Source organism: Oncorhynchus nerka, linkage group LG6, assembly GCF_034236695.1.
Source record: "Oncorhynchus nerka isolate Pitt River linkage group LG6, Oner_Uvic_2.0, whole genome shotgun sequence".
Taxonomy (NCBI): domain Eukaryota; kingdom Metazoa; phylum Chordata; class Actinopteri; order Salmoniformes; family Salmonidae; genus Oncorhynchus; species Oncorhynchus nerka.
This window is the reverse complement of record NC_088401.1, coordinates 27,729,409-27,749,369: the sequence shown is the minus strand read 5'-3', so window position 1 is coordinate 27,749,369 and position 19,961 is coordinate 27,729,409. Positions and strand designations below refer to the sequence as shown.

Below are 19,961 nucleotides of genomic sequence, written 5' to 3'. Positions count from 1 at the left end.
TATATACATCGTTGGTTCCAACCGGTAGTAATTTCTTACAGACGTGCGTCACTTAACGTTGTTGACCTTTGAGAAGCCATTTTCATCAGAAAGTACCTAGTTGAGTCACAGGAGAGAAAAAAAGGACAGTGCCCAGGAGGAGTTGGTATATTCAGTAACATTGAGGGTCTGTCTTCACATACCAACCCTCAAGTTGCTGTGATAATGTTTTCTTTCTCGACGACGTTCCAGCCACAGGTAAAGCAGTTGACACTCACAGTGATTAGCTATCATAGTTAGCTACTGTTAAAGTTAGCTGACTGATGTAACCTAGCTACGTTAGCTAGCTGCTTGAAAGTGCTAGCAGCTAACTAAATGATCTAGATATAAGCGACAACACATGCAGTTAGCTGTTAAAGTGATATATTTAAGTTAGCTAGCCGTAAGTATAAATGTCTAGTTATCTTATCAAGCTTATTTAGCTAGCTAGCCTGGTGGACCAGGCTATAATGGTAACAATGAGGTACAAGTTAGCATTAGCTAGCTGTCACCTGCTGGTCCACCGCACCAGACGGTTATCTAGTTAGCCACCAACTTCAGCACTTCGTAGCTAGCCAATTAGCCAGTTAACGTAGTTACCAATTAGCGTAGTGAGTCTAGTAACGACGAAGTTAAATTGGCCAGCTAGCTAACGTTAGCTATTTTATTTTAAGCTACAGTATTTAGTTAACTAACGTTAGCTTGTAATATACGTTAGGTTAACTAGTTAGCCAACTAGCTGACAAACGTTATTTGGTTATACCATAGTATAATATCAATCAATGGCGTAATCCAGCTATTGCGGTAACAGCATAGCTTGATTTGCACCTTCCTGTGAATGACAATACTGATGTCATAACCGACCACTCTGTCAATTGCATGAGAATGTAGAAAATGTTTAACATAGTATAAATGAATATCCCCAGATGTCAAAACAGGTCAGTTGGTTAACTTTAAAGGGAAGCTACTGACTAGTAGTATGTAGATGCATAGCCTACAACTTGACAGTTATCCACACCAGTACTGTTGTTTATCAGAACAATATGCCAACACAAGTCATGTATGTCTCATGAATTTCCAATGTCTCCATCTCTCTGGTCTGTCTCCTAGGTAACAAGTCAACTCATTGGCCAACTCATCAATGCCCTTCATTCCCTGAAGAATTCAGCCAGCTCCAAGGCAACAGCTTCTGTCCAGGGTCTGCAAAAAGATGTCACACCAGAGCAGGACCCGCTGCTCACAGAGGTAAACTAAGGGGACTTGGCTGACTTCCGGACCTGCCAACATGCACGCATTTTGCGTACTAACTACGCAATTCTCTGTCCATGTACGAGATCCGAGTTAAAAGTACGCAGAAATGAAACGGGCCTGTTTTTTAAAATATACATATATATTTTTTTACATTTTAATAAAAAATGTATCCCCTGATTAAATCTAGCATCCCGATTCTCGAGCTGCAACACACAGACATGTACGGAGTTTGTGTAAATGGACATGGGAGATTAATACATCATTATTCGTCATAGCTACCCCGTGTCTGTTTGTTGTGATGCTGAGTTTGCCGACTGTCAGCTGTACGTTAACACATGGACAAATCCCATTTCGACTCCATGTGTTGTGGAAAGGTAAACTCTAATTGTTTCAAGCTAATGTTAGCGAACATAAGATGGACATTCAGTGGGCTCTAAAGTGCCAGCAGTTCACTCTCATTTGCTAGTGAAAGAAATTAAATGCAAATACATTTGTGCGAGTGTGATGTACATTTAATTCTGCGTCCCATTAGTTGTATTTTCCACATAACATTACGAGGATCACGCAACCTGATAGACTGTAACTGTAATTATGATCGACGTCACAAGAAAACATTACAAAAGTATAATAAAAAAGAAATATGAACATCTTGTCATTAAATGGAGTTGGGATTTTAGAAGACTGCACGATGAAGAATGAATGAGTGTCCGGTATTAGCTTTAGAGGCAATGCTTCTAAAATACCTTTGAACTAGACTTCAGATTTTATCAATTTTGAAAATCTGAAATGATCTATGCACTGCAAAGAAATACAATAGGCGCCTTTCACATAGGCAGTAATAGCGGACTCTTCTAGCGAACAGCGTTCAGATTCGCTTTGCAGTAGCCTACTTACGCTTTGTGTAGCCAGTTTGCAGTCTCTCGATGCGACCATTTGTTTTTGTTTTCAAAATGGTTTTGCTTTGTGTTGATTCGGATCTGTGTCTAAAAAAAACAATTACTTGTGAGCTGGCCTTAGTGATTGGCACTGTTTGAGAGGTTTGTCTAAGCACATATGCTCATGAAAAACAAGTAAGCATAGGTCCCATGCAATAACAAAATGAGCAGATAATTTAGCAAGTCCTTGTTATTGCAGCCAGTCTGTAAAGCTGTCAGAGGAACTGTTTGCCACAGAGAAGTCTACCCAGATGACCTGCTGTGTAAGGTTAAATCTGCTAGCTACCAGGCAAATCTGTTTAGGAAATGATTTCCTGAACATTTTGAAGGTCTCCAGAAGATTTGTTCTCACCCACTGCTTCCTATCATAGCTTTTTCGTTCGTATTATGGATAGCATGTTTTTTTGATACTGATGCTGTGCTTCAAACATTTGTTCTTATCATATCAGTGACATGTTTTTTTTTTGTGGATAAGACGTTTGTACATTTTGTACCTAAACAAATACCTTGTTTTATTTTTTTTCATTGTTATTTAACTAGGCAAGTCAGTTAAGAACAAGGCAGTTAAGTGGGTTAACTGCCTTGTTTAGGGGCGGAAGGACAGATTTTTATCTTTTCAGCTCGGGGATTCGATCTAGAAACCTTTCGGTTACCTGCTCAACGCTCTAACCACTAGGCTACCTGCCGCCCCATTATTATTTGTTTAATAAATGTTTTAATAAACTCCAAGAATAAAGGCCCTTTCTGTGTTTCTAATTAGATCTTGTTAGTGACTTTTACCATATGTGTAAATGGAAAGCCGTCAAAGTATTCAAACCTTTTATGGACTTGATTTGGTGCATTTCTTTAATTGCATTCAGACTCACAAACAGTGCGTGCATGAGCGTGCAGTGGCAAAAGGGATCCCCGATTCGGCATGTGCTGCGCGCGAGTTGAATCTCCAATTTGCCGCGTGCATCTGGTACTCTAAAAAGTTGGACAGGGTTGGCAGGTCTGCAATATTTTATTTTCCAATTAAAATTAGGTTAGGATTAAGGTTAGGGGTTTGGTTAAGCTTAAGGTAAGGGCCAGTCATAGATTTTGGCTAGTCAGGCTATCAATAGGATGCTGTTTAGAAAAGTCCCCTTAGTCGTGCCCATAAAATAAGCCTACTTGGTGGTAAACAGTTATAAGGGATTCCTCTTGTTATACCCTCTGCCTATTTCTGGTGAAACACTGTTGCAGTTCTCCCTCTGACTGGAGAAGCCTCTCAATTTAAACAAGCTGTGTCAACCTTTGCGCTGTAGCTTGCATGAAAGCAGCTTAGCTACACAACTAGCCCAAACCCCATACACTATCCTCAGGAGCCCCAGTTTGACTTTGGACTGACTAACGTGTAACATGCATCATTAGTCTAAAAAACAGTTTCTATGGGACAAATTCAGGTAGGTTCCTCCCCATTTTGTTCTGTTTGCTTCCTTTAAAATTAAACGTTTTGCAACAGAATGGGTAATGAATACGCCCATGGTGTGTGTATAGTGCCACCAGATCTTACGGGCTTGGCATAGCTCCGCAAGCGAACACGTGTCTATGTTGAGGTTAAAGATATAATGTGTGACTTTCACTAAACGTATCAATATCATGATACTTGGCCACTGGTGATAAGTTACAGCTTCATTGCAGATATCTCACTCACAGCACTCCAATGTGTTCGTGTTATTTTTCCTCGTCATTTGGCTACAGATCATCATGGCCACTAGAGTCAAACATATTTGCAGATGTTTGGGCTCGTACAAGAGAACTTTCATTATCTGTTGTAACTCGGCCTGAGGAAAGTCCCTTACAAATGCAGCAGCACATCATTTCTTAGCCTGGCTTACATAGGTGGCGACACTCCCACATCACTGCTAGACAACGACCTTGTATATTAATAGCATGGAACAACATATACGTAACGAACTCTCAAACTCGAGGCGGCATTCTGCCCACTCCCTACAGTTTCAGCCATTAGCTTCGCCCACAACTAGCTCACGTGATCTACAATCCCGTTTCTTTGTTAAAACGTTTAGAAACGTCAGTAGTCATCACTTGCGATGTGGCTTTTTAAAGCATATGGCCCTTATCTTTCTTCAGGTAGAAAAGAATCCTTAAAATAAAAAATATACCCTTACTGTAGCAGTTTTGCACAGATCCATACAGCTATGGGTGCTTCCATCTGACAACTACATTTCTGCTACACTGCCCGTGTTATGCTTACACACAGGTGTTCGGAGCATGCTAGATGACTAATTAGCACAGGTCTTCTTGTCTGTTTTCAATAAACAAGCGCTGTAACATGGAGATTATGGCAGTGTCGGAACACTAACCCTATCAAGGTGTGTATCAATTTAAATGTATGATTTCTCGCTAATATATGCTTCCAAAACCATTCCGAAAGTGACACGTGTTAATGTTCAAATTGAGCATTGGGGCTCTTAACAAAACTCCCCTGTACAGAAGATGCCTTTGTCCAATGACTCTTATGTGTAATGTAATGAACCTGAGTCATGATCAAGGGCTTATACATAACATAGTACTCAATGCTGGGGACCTATCTTGTGTTTCACTTGGATGAGTGCCAACATACGTGCTATTTCAGCCTCTTAGGAAATTGGTCAAGTAGCCCCATTTCAGTTCAAAGGGTTCAACTTAGCCTTGATCTCATAACTTTATTCTATAACCATCTTTTTACTATATTCTATCATACTGTACTGGATTGCCATCAGACCAAATTATCTACCAAATGGCTACCTTTGACCACTCCCTTTAAATTCCAATTACTATTAAATGAGGGAACAGTAAGCCAGGGTACGTACGGGTTGCAAAAGTTAACCCCTGTGGTCGTGAGTTGGCTATGCACACACCAATAACAGATCAGGGACCAGGCTAGCTAACGCTAGGTCATTATTACAGTTGTGTACTTCACACTGACTTCCTGTCCCCACAGCCCGCTGTGAACCTGCGGGACCTGGGTCTATCAGACCTGAGGGTGGGACAGTTGGATGAGCTGCTGAACAGGTTACTGCCCTCACTGGGCTCGGAGGACGGCCCAGCAACCTCAAGATGGAGGACGTCCCATGTCTCCGCAGAGTCTTTCTTCCACAACAAACATGGTGAGGAGGTTTGTGGTTGGGTGTACACTGAGTATACAAAAGATTAAGAACACCTGCTCTATCCATGACAACTGACCAGGTGAAAGCTATGATCCCTTATTGATGTCACTTGTTAAATCCAATCAGTGTAGATAATCAGCTTAAAGAAGGATTGTTAAACCCTGAGACAATTGAGACATGGATTATGTGTGTGCCATTCAGAGGGTGAATGGGCAAGACAAAAATGTAAGTGCCTTTGAACGTGGTGTGGTAGTAGGTGCCAGACATAGTGGTTTGTGTCAAGGACTGCAACACTGCTGTGTTTTCACTCTCGGCAGTTTCCTTTGTGTATCAGGAATGGTGGTATATTTGCAGTAATATTATCACAAGCAGTCATTAACACTTGTGTATTTGTGGTAATCTTATGTTGACCTTTTTGTATTCATTTCCATAGGGTTGTCAAACACAAAGTTGGGTGTTTTTGGATTGCCTATGTTCCACAGACCAAACCAGAGTCCTCTACAAGTCGTCTGTTCAGAGCTCCAGTACTGGCCTGGTAAGGAACCAATACTGGGGTCCTCATCTGTGGAATGGACCCAGAAACCCTCATGGGAATTTTCAAATCAAACTATACATTTGACTTAGTTTTTACCAATCTAACAATACTGAATAAAAATATATAAGCAAAATGCACACATTTTAAATATTTTACTGATTTAGTTAATAGGAGGAATTGGGCAATTGAAATAAATAAAATAGGCCGTAATCTATGGATTTTACATGACTGGGCAAGGGGTGCAGCCATGGGTGGGCATGGTAGGACATAGGCCCACCCACTGGGAGCCAGGCCCAGCCAATCAGAATGAGTTTTCCCCCACAAAAAGGCTTTTATTACAGATAGAAATACTCTTCAGTTTCACCGCAGGTGAAGAAGCTGTGGAGGTCCTGGGCTGGCGTCGTTAGACATGGTCTGAGGCTGGTTGAACGTGCTGCCAAATTCTCTAAAATAACATTGGAGGCAGCTTATGGTAGAGAAATTAACATTAAGTTATCTGGCAATAGTTATTGGACGTTCCTGCAGTCAGCATGCCAATTGCACGCTCCCGCAAACTCGAGAGATCTGTGGCCTTGTGTTGTGACAAAACTACACATTTTAGTGGCTTTTTATTTCATGCTGTTTAATCAGCTTCTTGATATGCCACACTTGACAGGTGGCTGGATTCTTGGCAAAGGAGAGAGGCTCACTAACAGGGCTGTAAATACATTTGTGCACAACATTTTAGAGAAATAAGCTTTATGTGCATATGGAACATTTCTGGGATATTTTATTTCAGCTCATGAAACTTGGGTACAACACTTTACAAGTTGCGTTTATATTTCTGTTCAGTATACGTCATTGTTATTTGAATGGTAAATCTCTTGATAAACTGTAAATTAAGACGGCATAGGCCTTCTTACAGGTGAATGCATATTCAATAGGAGTGTCTGCATGCATTGAGTTATTGAGCTTGTTTTGGCTGATCAGTGGAGTCTTGTCATCTGTAGCACCACAATCTGTTTCCCTTCCATTTGGGACTTGTATTAGCCTACTGATCAACATTTCTGTAGAAGCATCACACCAGCATGTCACACCTGTAATCTGACTATAAACGGTCAATTTAAGGATATGATTGCAGCTGTTCGGATTAGAGGTCGACCGATTATGATTTTTCAACGCCGATACCGATTATTGGAGGACCAAAAAAGCCCATACCGATTAATCAGCCAATTTCTTTCTTTTTTTTGTTGTAATAATGACAATTACAATAATACTGAATGAACACTTATTTTGACTTAATATAATACATCAATAAAAATCCATTTAGCCTCAAATAAATAATGAAACATGTTGAATTTGGTTTAAATAATGCAAAAACAAAGTGTTGGAGAAGTAAAAGTGCAATATGTGCCATGTAAAAATGCTAACGTTTAAGTTCCTTGCTCAGAACATGAGAACATATGAAAGTTGGTGGTTCCTTTTAACATGAGACTTCAATATTCCAAGGTAAGAGGTTTTAGGTTGTAGTTAATATAGTATTTATAGGACTATGTCTCTCTCTACCATTTGTATTTCATATATCTTTGACTATTGGATGTTCTTATAGGCACTATAGTATTGCCAGTGTAACAGTATAGCTTCCGGTCCCCCTCCTCGCCCCTACCTGGGCTCGAACCAGGAACACATTGACAACAGCCACACTCGAAGCATCGCTCCACAAAAGCCTCGGCCCTTGCAGCGCAAGGGGAATAACTACTCCAAATCTAAAAGCGAGTGACGTTTGAAACAGTATTAGCACACACCCAGCTAACTAGCTAGCCATTTCACATTGGTTACACCAGCCATTAGGCTGATAGGCTTGAAGTCATAAACAGCGCTGTGCTTGCGAAGAGCTGCTGGCAAAATGCACGGAAGTGCTGTTTGAATGAATGATTACGGGCCTGCTGCTGCTCAGACTGCTCTATCAAATCAGACTTAATTATAACATAATAACACACAGAAATACGAGCCTTTGGTCATTAATATGATCAAATCCGGAAACTATCGTTTCGAAAACAAAAAGTTTATTATTTCAGTGAAATACGGAACCGTTCGGTATTTTATCTAACGGGTGGCATCCCTAAGTCTAAATATTCTTGTTACATTGCACAACCTTCAATGTAAGTCATAATTATGTAAAATTCTGGCAAATTAGTTCGGAATGAGCCAGGCAGCCCAAACTTGCATATACCATGACTCTGCGTGCAATGAACGCAAGAGAAATGACACAATTTCACCTGGTTAATATTGCCTGCTAAACCCGATTAGTAGTTATAACTAGTGATTATGAATGATTGTTTTCCAAGATAAGTTTAATGCTAGCTAGCAATTTACCTTGGCTTCTACTGCATTCGCGTAACAGGCAGATTACTCGTGGAGTGCAATGGTTAGAGCGTTGGACTTGTTAACTGTGCGGTTGCAAGATTGGAACCCCTGAGCTGACAAGGTGAAAATATGTCGTTCTGCCCCTGAACAAGGCAGTTAACCCACAGTTCCTAGGCAGTCATTGAAAATAAGAATGTGTTCTTAACTGACTTGCCTAGTTAAATAAAAGGTATACAAAAAAGTAAAAACATTGAATTTAAAAAATAATCGGAAATCGATTGTTCTGAAAACTTGAAATCGGCCCTAATTAATCGGCCATTCCGATTAATCGGCCGACCTCTAGTTCAGATAAGCACACCAGCAAATAGCTAACGTTACACCGCAAGTCAGATGGCTTGTTGCCATCTGATATCTTGGCTAGCTAGCATAGTAGCTAACATAGCTAGCTAGCTAGCTAAAACCACAGATGAAAGGGTTAGTTATTGTAATTTTTGCTAACCGGTGACATAGCTATCTGCTTAGCTAGCTTATTGCAAGCATTATTAGTGAATGAAACTAAACTAATATTTGCAACAAATTGGTCACGGTGTAAATTCATTTCTTTCTCAATACTGTACCTTTCTGTTGAAGAATGAGCTAGCTTGCTGCTGATTTTCCCAGCTAGACATTCCTCCACATTGTACAGTGGCGGCTGGCATTGCAGCAGTTTTCCTATGTGAAGGGACTAGAAAAGGCCAATATCGGCTTAGCTGATTATAGGTCGTTGTCTAGTGCCTACTCCACTAGTCTGCACTGGGAGTCTAGGCTGCATCACGTTAACACTTAAATAATATGGCAGTGTAGTAGTGTTAACCGTTTTTAAAAATATATATTTTAAGGGGTGGATCAGCTTTAATATTGCAAATTGGTGCTTCCATCAATGTAATTATCTTAATTTCTAATCCAACATATTTTTTACATACATACATACAGTAGAAGTTGGAATTTTACATACACCTTAGCTTACTACATGTAAACTTTTCACAATTCCTGACATTTTAATCCTAGTAAAAATTCCCTGTTTTAGGCCAGTTAGGATTACCACTTTATTTGCGCAAAACACAGGGCTCTACACTAGATGTTCTGGGACAAACCACATTCCATGATCCTGACCTACCTCGCGTTGTTTGTTTTGCAATGCTGGGTGTCTTGGGTGGGGGTAGTTTCCACATTTTATAGCATTCCATTGGTCCTGAAGTGAAATCCCCCCTTCAAAAAGTGATATTTTCCCCCCTGTGACACACCATAGTGAAATGAATTTTGTTTGGTCTCTCTCACTCAGTAAGGGTCCAGAACCGAGGCTTCAAGACTCTGAGGAAGAGCAGACGTGTGCAGTCTGGTTACGTGGGGCCGGCGGAACCAGAGGGGTACACCACAACCTTCATGAAGGTCAGCCAGTGTTACACTACATAAGTCACACATCCACTCTCCAAATGTCCTCTTGGGCAGAGTTTGACATGAACCCACTGTATCTGTTCGGTTGTCTTCAATTTTACCGAACACACTAAATGTTTGTTTCCCTGCAAAGTGAAGATGGACTTTACTGGGATATGTTATACAATTCTAACATCGTTTTAGAGTTAGGGGCAAAACCCACTCTCTCTGTGGCAGTTGTCCTTGTTCTTTATGGTGTAGAGGACAATTTTACACTTTCTATTTTATTTTTTAACTGCGCTCCCTCACGTGGAAAGACCAATTTTTATGTCTTGTGACCATTAATCCCATTGTTTCATATTCAACCCCCCCCCCTTCTCTCGCATACTAACCTGCTGACACGCATACATTATGCTCTCTTTCCCACTCTCTCACAATACACACACTGTCACAGGGCCTCCTCCTGAGACCAGACAAGGCCCCAGAAGCAGAGAGTCTAGACCAAGTGGTAAAGTTGAAGAACCTGCCAGGTGACCAACAAGATGCTTTCAAGTCTGGCTTCACAGAGGGTTTCATGAAGTCCCAGGCCTTCACTCAGAGGACACAAGGCATGTCACACAACTCTCTTCATACATCACATAAATACATTTACTTCTTAGTCTCTCAGCATTATGCCCTTCCTAGAGTGACTAACAGGAAGTTTTTTAAATTTAAATGTATTTTTTATAAAAGGGGCAAAGTTGAAACAATAACAAAGCAGACACCCCGCCACTGTTTTTGGTAAACAGCTGCGTGATGGGGCTGGAGAAATGTAACCACTCAAATTCATATACTAAAGAAGCAATGATTGACCATCCATGACATCAACATTATAGTTTTGACTATGTTTTGAGGCTATACATGTTTTACAATTATTGTTTGTAAACAATGGAATTAAACCATCTTATATGTTGCGTTTTGATGGCGTACGGCAGTTGAACTAAAGCTCATGAGGCATTTGTAAGTTATATTCTTCAAGAATTAATAGGTAAATATGATTCTTTTCAAAGTAAAACATGTGATGTAGATTGACCCTTTTTAAATGAAATGTTAGTCATCATTGAGAAATATTTTAAAGTGTAGACCGCTAATTTGAACCATACCTTTGCTCCTAGCAGATTTGTCAATCATGACTGCCAGTTACAGTGAAGCACTAAGCCCATGGTCATTACTAGCAGTTCCACTAAGTGATCACAAGGTGGCACTGCGGAGTTGAACTATATCACTTGGAAGTATCCCATTTATATATTTCTATCTTCCATTGACAGACTCACTAAGGAGGACCAGGCTGATTCTATTGGTCCTCCTCCTCGTGGGAATCTACGGCCTGTCAAGAACCCCGTTTCTCTCGGGTAAAGGCTCCTTTTCTGATGCTGGTTTGTTTTCAATTCAATTCCTACGCTTGCATGAATCACCCTATTGTGATTTTTGTGTTGTGCTTCTTCATCAAGAGCAATAGTTGTAAGTGCTGCTGTTTGCCTCATCATGCTGAAAAATATATTTTTAATTATCAGTCAGCTGTCTGGAATTAGCTGGACTATTTAGCAGAAATGTAACCTTTGGTCATTAAACAATGAATGATTGAATAGTAAATGGTTATTTCAATTCATTTGTATGGAAGATGAAAGTGGTATGAGCAAAAACAATAGGTCATGGCATATTTTAGTCTAGCATAGTTTCCATGATGAATAGAGATTCCCAGGTGTTGTCATTGGTCTGACTGAGTTGCTGTGGGTCTGTCCTGTACAGTGAGGTTCCGCACCACATCAGGCCTGGACTCGCAAGTGGACCCAGTCCAGGTGAAGAGTGTGACGTTTGAGCACGTCAAGGGGGCGGAGGAGGCCAAGAACGAACTGCAGGACGTGGTCGAGTTCCTCAGGAACCCCCAGAAGTTCACTGTGCTGGGAGGAAAGCTGCCTAAAGGTAGTCTGTTGGTCTGTCTTTCTGTAAATGTTTAGAATATCCTATTGCCTTGAGGTTAGTGTCTGCTGTAAGATTGTAATGTTGGGAGTTCGATCCCCGGCTGAGGCCAAGAACAAAACAAAGACAGCAGCTCTTACCAAAGACAATAAAAATGGGACCTGGTGCGTCTCTGCTTGGCACTCAGCATTAAGGAGATCTGTTTTAGGGTAAGGCCTTGCGATAGACTAGCGTCCTGTCCAGGGGGTGTACTTGTACATCAAGCTGCCTCACAATACAGAAACAGGATCCAGCGCCAGCTCACACAAGCTTCTTTCCTTCTACTTATTTCTTGCACCCCGATCTGTCGGTATCTGTAGGGGTCTTCCCTTTACCCATTGCTTCATTCCTTCAATGTATCCATGTTGCGCTCATTTGTGGTCTCTCTCGTTCTGTCAGGCATCCTCCTGATCGGCCCCCCGGGCACAGGGAAGACACTCCTGGCTCGGGCTGTAGCCGGGGAGGCCGACGTCCCCTTCTTCTATGCCTCGGGATCTGAATTTGATGAAATGTTTGTTGGTGTTGGAGCTAGCCGCATCAGGAACCTCTTCAGTAAGTCCCAGGAAAGATGAAAAGCCGTGTCAGTTCACTGACTGACCATCCTACACCCTGTCACTCTTGATGATAGCTGATTGGTGAAAGGACTTGAGAGGTTTCCACTACATGACTTTCACCTATCAAGTCCTTTCTGATCAGTGTCCACGAACGAGAAGAATTGAGCAAAGGAAGCTATCAAGACACCTCCTAAATCTCTTTCCCTCTGTTTGGTCTGCAGAAGAGGCAAAAGCCAATGCACCTTGTGTTATCTTCATTGATGAGCTTGACAGTGTGGGGGGAAAGCGGATTGAGTCACCAATGCACCCCTACTCCAGACAGACCATCAACCAGCTACTGGCAGAGATGGATGGGTAAGAAAAATTCTGAATATATATGTTGCATCGGCGAATTTGATAAATTAAGCTGGACTTAAGTTTCCCTGTTGCTAATCACAAGGCTTGCATTGTCGTAATTCAATGTGTTGATATTTTACAGGTTCAAACCAAATGAAGGGGTCATCGTTATTGGCGCTACAAACTTTGCAGAGGCTTTGGATAAGTATGTTTACAGTGTGTAGTAACTGGTGTTTCTATGGGCTTTTCACCAGCCAGTCGACTTGGTCCCTTTGTCAGGATCTGGCTAGCTGACTGGCTGGCCGCCAAGTCTTAATGGTTCAACGGGTCGCTTTTACACTGCTGGATTTCAGAAGCTCAGAGATGCAAAACCACACATGAAATGTGGGTCACATGGGAATAAGGCTGGTGCTTAAAGGGATACTTTGGGATTTTGGCAATCAAGCCCTTTATCTACTTCCCCAGTCAGATGAACGCATGGATACCATTTTTATGTCTGCATCCAGTCTGAAGGAAGTTGGAGGTAGTTTTGCGAGCCAATGCTAACAGTTACTATAGACTTCCGGTCATTGTGCTAATGCTAGTTAGGAATTGCGCTAAAACTAGCTAGAAACTTCCTTCAAAGTGCACAGTGAGACATCAAAATGGTATCCACGATTTCTTCAAACTCTGGGGAAGTAGATAAAGGGCTTCATTGGAAAAGTCCTGAAGTATCTCTTTAAAGCGGCAATCAGCAGTTGAAACGATAACAAAGCGTTCTCCCCAGCAAGCTTATATTTTGCTTTCTGATGGGGTACAACAGTTGAACTAAGCGGCATAAGTTATATTCTTCAAAAATCAGTGGATACGTTAAATTAATGTGTCCGAAAATGGATGTAGCAACTACTATTTACCCCTTTAACTGAAGCAAATTGCACAGTGGGAACTACACTTCCCATGTGCCCAGAGATCAGATGCTGCCTTTGGCCATGATCCTCCACAAAGTTCTCTCCTTGAGAGCTGGTCATGGGACCGGAAAAAAGCGGTGTAAATGGAACAAACCCATTTTGAATGGAGTTGAAAATAGAGCAGCTCCTAGGGCTCTATTCAATCCGCATCGCTGAAGTTCAGTTCTAGAGTGTGATTTACATTTTAAAGACAATATTCCCGCTTTAGCAGAGACTGCATTCACGGTTAAGGTTGCATGTCGGCTCAATCGAAAATTTACTGTAAATTTATAGAGTGGAATCTGTAACCCTTCAGCTTTACAGATTGAATAGATTTCTTAAGCTTTCCCAATTGACAGAGAAGCTTTTCATTTCATTGTAGAATGCGTTTGACATTGACACACTTGAGATTGGAGCAGTTGCCTTGTTCTAAATGTATACAACCTGTCAGCAATGGAATCATTAACCCATTACTCCTGTTTTTGTTAGTGCGCTGATAAGACCGGGGAGGTTTGACATGCAGGTGACCGTCCCTCGGCCCGACGTAAAAGGACGCACGGAGATCCTCAACTGGTACCTTCAGAAGATCAAAGTGGATCCTAGTAGGTTTCAAATCGGTTGCTTAGACTAGCGGTTTTCAAACCTCTCTTCGGGGATCCCCAGATGTTTGACAATTTAGTTGTAGCCCTGAACTAGCTCACCTAGTGAAGGGCTTGATGATTAGTTGACAAGTTCAATCAGGTATGCTAGCTGTGGAATAGTTCAAATACATGGAGTGGCTGGGGTTCCCGGAGGAGAGGTTTGAAACCCCTGGTTTAGACAGTATATCAACTGACTCATGTATTTTAGCCATGGTAAACCTAGCAACCTCATTGAGGTTCCAATCACTTGGTGTCACGGCTGCCCCCCTGAATTCCTGCATGAAAGAGCCCACTGTTTTGGACTGACATTAGCCTCCTTTTGTCTCTGTTCATTCAGACGTGAATGCAGAAATCATTGCCAGGGGGACGGTGGGGTTCACTGGGGCGGAGCTGGAGAACCTTGTGAACCAGGCGGCCCTGAAAGCAGCGGTGGATGGCCTGGACCTGGTCACCATGAAGGAACTGGAGTTCTCCAAGGACAAGATCCTCATGGGTGGGTAGTCACACATGCACGTAGTCACACACTCACAGAAATACAGATTCAGAAACACACACACACCCTGCCATGTGAGAGCACTTAACGTTAGAGACATTCTAATCTAGACAGTAAGAATGTCAGGTCAATGAACAGGATCCCCCTCGTTCTCTAGGACAGATATTTTCTGAGGGATAGGTGGGCTTTGCTTCAGTTTGTTCCATACTTTTATAGGACCTACAGTTTGGTAACTAATGCTTGTTAGGATTAGGAGCAGTCTTATCTCATTGGTTGGAATTCAGTTAAACATGCTGGAGTAAACTTGCACCTCAGTAATGTGAGTGATGTTGAGTGTTTGACTTAATTAAAGGTGGACTCTTGAACTATTAATGATGTACTAAATTCCTTTCTCTGTATACTGAAGGTCCTGAGCGCAAGAGTGTGGAAATCGATAAGAAGAACAAGCAAATCACAGCCTACCATGAGTCAGGCCACGCCATTGTGGCGTATTATACAAAAGATGCCATGCCCATTAACAAGGCCACCATCATGCCCCGTGGACCCACTCTCGGACATGTGAGTAGGACTGGGCATTGCATTTTGATTGGCCAAAAGTGTTTGAAGCCCTGGTATGTCTTCATGAAATGTTTGCACCTGCATTGACATGACTTCTCTGATTAGCGATGCCATTGACAAAATAACAACCAGCATGCATGTAAGATCATTAGAAAAATGATGATTGTTAATTTGTTAAATTTCATAAGTGTTTCGAATTGCTAAGCCATATTTTTATATACAGGGATCTCAGAATGTGCTCCATTATACAGGAAAATACCTTGTAGAATAGGTGCATTGTCCCTCTACTGTTACTTAGCTCAGCCGCTCCCCAAACCTTTTCACTTGGGTCCCCCCTTCCAGCATTGATTAACATCCAACACCATGAATGTTTCTATGGGCACAATCGCTGTTCATGACACACGCTTTTCACACCCCTCTTGTTGGTGGAGAGTATTTTGCAGGTTTAAAGCTGAGTAGTTATAAACACGTTTATAAATAGCTTTCTATGGTATGTAGTGACTAACACGACAAGAGGAACTGATGATGCACTACCCAATTGTGAAATTGCACCTTGTGCATTCTACTATTACAACTGTTAAGAGTAAGTTTAAAGCTGGACTGAGTTCCCTTTAAAAAAAAATACATTTATGGGTGGGGGGCACAGTTTGGGAACCACTGACTTAGCCCCCCTCTTACCGCGGTTGCCCTGGACTTACTCAAATAAGTTTGCTTCTGTTAAATATTTCAATTTTGGCAGACCTTTTTTTTTAGCTCCAGGGGGTGTCCGGCCTTAAAACAATTCAGGAGGAACAGAGAAGTACGATTAAGCAATGGTTTACCTAAGATGGATGGTCTCTCTCAAACTAATTTGTCATCTGTCTGTTCAGGTGTCCATGCTCCCAGAGAATGACCAATGGAGTGAGACACGTGCTCAGCTCCTGGCCCAGATGGACGTCAGCATGGGCGGCCGCGTGGCCGAGGAACTCATCTTCGGCGACGATTACATCACAACCGGTGAGGAAAAGCCTAGTTTGGTTAGGCTTTAATATATGCCATTTAGGAGGTGCTTTGTTCCAAAGTTACTTAACCTCTTGCTTCTACTCGGGACGCTTGCGTCCCAACTAGAGCTCTGGAAATGCAAATGCGCTACGCTAAATGCTAATAGTATTAGTTAAAACTCAAAAGTTCATTAAAATACACATGCAGGGTATCGAATTAAAGCTACACTCGTTGTGAATCCAGGCAACAAGTCAGATTTTTAAAATGCTTTTCGGCGAAAGCATGAGAAGCTATTATCTGATAGCATGTAACACCCCAAAAGACCCGCAGGGGACGTAAACAAAATAATTAGCATTTCGGCGTTACACAAACCGCACAATAAAATAGAAAACATTCATTACCTTTCACCATCTTCTTTGTTGGTACTCCTAGATGTCCCATAAACACTATTTGGGTCTTTATTTCGATTAAATCGGTCCATATAAAGCCTAGATATCGTTATATGTAGACTGTGTGATAAACGAAAAAAACATAGTTTCAAAACGTAACGTCATTTTTTTAAATTCAAAAAGTCGACGATAAACTTTCACAAAACACTTCGAAATACGTTTGTAATGCAACTTTAGGTATTAGTAAACGTTAATAAGCGATAAAATTCATCAGGAGGCGATGTAAAGATCATTAGCTGTCCGTCTGGAAAAATGTCCGGCTAGAAACTCAACGAAAATATCCGGTCCTAGACCTGAGGAGATACGGTGCCCTGCATGTGTTTGACCAAGAAAAAACTCGAAGGGAAATGACAAGACTCTAGACACCGTGTGGAAGCTGTAGGTACTGCAACCTCAGTCAATTAATTGTGGTTCACCTTTATCAATGGGTTCAAGTAGCGCATGGATATATTTTTCCATTTTCAGTGATCAGTTTTTCCTGTGCTTTTCGATGTAAATGCCGTTCTGGTAAAGCCACAGCAGTGATTTAACCAGTTTTATAAACGTCTGAGTGTTTTCTATCCACACAGACTAAGCAAATGCATATACTATATTCCTGGCATGAGTAGCAGGGCGCTGAAATGTTGCGCGATTTTTAACAGAATGTTCAAAAAAGTAGAGGGTCGACTTAAAAGGTTAAATTCATGCGAGCATACATTTTACGTACAGATGGTCCCGGGAATTGAACCCACTATTCTGGCATTGCAACCGCTATACTCTACCAACTGAACTACAGTATAGAGCAGTTCTTAAATGTATTGCTAAGTCTGCTATGAAAATACCTTTTGCATGATTGATATTTCTATGATTCAACCATTTAAAAAAAAAAAAAAGGTGCTATCTCATCCTTACTCTTGTATTGTGGTGGCTCTGTTTTTCAGGAGCATCAAGTGACTTTGACGGGGCAACTAAAATAGCCAAGATGATGGTGACCAGGTTTGGAATGAGTGACAAGGTAAGGGATTATACCTCATGTGCATAAAATGGTGGATTGATGACATTTATTGAAGACACAAATCGTTCATAACTATTCTGGTAGTCTGCATATTAGATAATGCATTTAATATCGTGTCACAAGGCTTTTTCAACAATTCACCTAAGGCCCATATCTGTAAACCAAGAAGGTAGCATTTGCCTTTGTGCAGAAATGCTATTCTCAGGCTTTGCACATGATTGGAGGGGTCTCAGCGATGTGGCTGGTGTGTGTGTGCCCACACATTCCAGACTTTCGTCCTAATCCTTTCCTCAGCCCTGTGTTCCGACTCAAAACGGAGAGATTTAATCTACTACCCACCTCGTATCCACAGTCCATAGGTCTACTGAGGTTATGTGCAGCTCAAACAGCCCAATTCTTGGTTCAAATTTTAATTTTGAAGCACATAAGGGGGATCAATTTCGTGAGCGGGACGGACTTGTTTTTTGTCGATAGCGTAAATCTTTGCGGGTCATTGATATCACTCTCCTCCAGCCGTCTAACTCTTTTGTTCCAATCATATACTTAACCTTCTCTGCCAACCATTAAATTAGGGATTTATTTACTGTGCCACAGACCTGGCAACCCACGCCGCCCTCCGCTATTTATCCACTGTTCATAACAGAGTAGCTGTTGCATAAGTGTTCGTTTTTACTTTTTAGTCATTTTGTGGACGCTCTTATCCAGAGCTACTTACAGTTAGTGCATTCATCTAAAGGCCGCTAAGTGAGACAACCACATGTCAAAGTAAGTCCATTTTCCCCCAATAAAGATGCTATCAGAAAAGACAAGTGCAAGAAAGTCAAGGATGTTCGTTTATGATTATTATTTTGCCACGAACCTGGGACTAAACTCAATTGTTTCAGCTTGGTGTCATGACCTATGCTGACCTGACTAAACAGAGCCCTGAGACTCAGGCTGCCATCGAAAAGGAAGTGAGGGTCCTGCTCAAGGTAAGCATCCCCAACCTCCCCCCACTACTCATGTAAGACCACATTTTAAATCCAATTTAGTGAAGGATCGTATTTACCAACCAATAATCATTCCACATTCTGAAGTTGTTTTCAATATTCACTCTTTCTTTTGAAAATTGATATTTTATAGGCTGCTCAGATTTTCTGTCACATTCAATGATCATTCTCTATATTATTCAGGACTCGTATGAGCGAGCCAAAAACCTCTTGAAGACATACAGTGACGAGCACAAGACGCTGGCTGAGGCTCTGCTAACGTACGAAACGCTGGATGCCAAAGAGATCAAGCTGGTCCTGGAGGGCAAGTCCCTGGACCCTAGATGACTCTGTGGCCAAGTCAGAGACAGTTAGACATCAGAGTTGGGTTTAATTCCATTTAAATTCTAGTTAATTCAGAAAGCTAACCAAATTCTAATTCCATGTTTTGTCCTCAATGAAAAGCATTGACGAGAATTAGGATTTCAGTGTACTTCTTGAATTAAAATGGAATTGACCCAAACCTTGTTGGACAAATTATATGTATTATATGAAGATGTGCAATGGAGTGGAGGCCTTTGTAGTATTTTCTCTTTCTCAATGTAAATTACACACTGAATTTGTGTTTTAGTTAACAATCACATTTTATGTTATCCCTCTTGGTTTTGACACCTCAAAGACATTGTTGGGCAGGCATTCCCTTATGGCAACTTGGTCAACAGAGATAAAAGCCTGTCGATAGATTATTTTTAACACCCCAAACTCAAAATGCCCACCTTTTGTTGCCATTTATTTGATAGATATTGTCCTTATGCCCCCCAACTTTCAGTCTGAGATTGTAAGTTCGCCCCCTTTAAAAGTGTAAGTTGTTTCAATCAAGAAAGTGCTGAATTAGTCCTCAGCAAGAGAGGCCAAACGGATGTAGTTCTTTCCCAGCTTCATCGCACAATGGTTTTTCTGTAGCAGTTTTGGGCATGGAAGCCTCATGCATTTGATATGTTATCAAAGTTATGAGGGAAAATAAATGGTTGTTTTTGGTCACAGACAATGATGTAGTGGTGGGCAAACTGATCGCAGTGAGTAAAGTGAAGCTCCCTATACTTCCAATGCATTCTTCCGCAAAAGGTGGGTATATGCTTGGCCAAAATAAAAAAGGTGCCTAAACTTCGTTCACCCTCCACTACACCACTAGTTGCAGATCTTATCCTACTAGACCTATAGTCTTTTCTTTGAGCAGAATATTAGTGGCATTAAAAACCCATATGTTTTGTGGTAGGTGGTATCATTAAAGTGACAATCGGCAGTTGAAACGATAACAAAGCATCCTCCCTGCCCCTGTTTTAGTAAAAAGCTGAGGGATGGGGCCGAAGTGTAACTGCTCCAATTCATAGAGCTATGGATGCAAGGACTGACCATCCCATTTGATCAACATTC

General features: G+C 41.4%; 1 protein-coding gene across 2 annotated transcripts; it reads left to right on the top strand.

The window, feature by feature from the left end:
- Positions 1-59: 59 nt before the first annotated feature.
- On the top strand, positions 60-19,348 carry LOC115130267 (ATP-dependent zinc metalloprotease YME1L1-like). 2 transcript variants are annotated; one of them, XM_029661211.2, is made up of 18 exons: positions 60-237; positions 1,129-1,263; positions 5,170-5,335; positions 5,769-5,870; positions 9,538-9,644; positions 10,084-10,237; positions 10,937-11,020; positions 11,418-11,591; positions 12,027-12,179; positions 12,403-12,535; positions 12,660-12,722; positions 13,933-14,045; positions 14,422-14,577; positions 14,984-15,135; positions 16,005-16,131; positions 17,486-17,559; positions 18,444-18,530; positions 18,732-19,348. In XM_029661211.2, the coding sequence occupies exons 1-18, from the start codon at positions 205-207 to the stop codon at positions 18,873-18,875; spliced, it is 2,157 nt and encodes a 718-aa protein (XP_029517071.1). In that variant the 5' UTR covers positions 60-204; the 3' UTR covers positions 18,876-19,348. The 2 variants fall into 2 exon arrangements, with proteins under 2 accessions (XP_029517071.1, XP_029517070.1); XM_029661210.2 differs by having other exon boundaries at positions 10,937-11,044.
- Positions 19,349-19,961: the final 613 nt, after the last annotated feature.

Excerpts from the sequence above, each read along its gene's own strand:
- LOC115130267 (XM_029661210.2), top strand. The coding sequence starts at position 205 with ATGTTTTCTTTCTCGACGACGTTCCAGCCACAG. Across the intron at positions 5,871-9,537 it reads AGAGCTCCAGTACTGGCCTG|TAAGGGTCCAGAACCGAGGC; the intron begins GTAAGGAACCAA and ends TCTCTCACTCAG. Across the intron at positions 12,536-12,659 it reads CTACTGGCAGAGATGGATGG|GTTCAAACCAAATGAAGGGG; the intron begins GTAAGAAAAATT and ends GATATTTTACAG.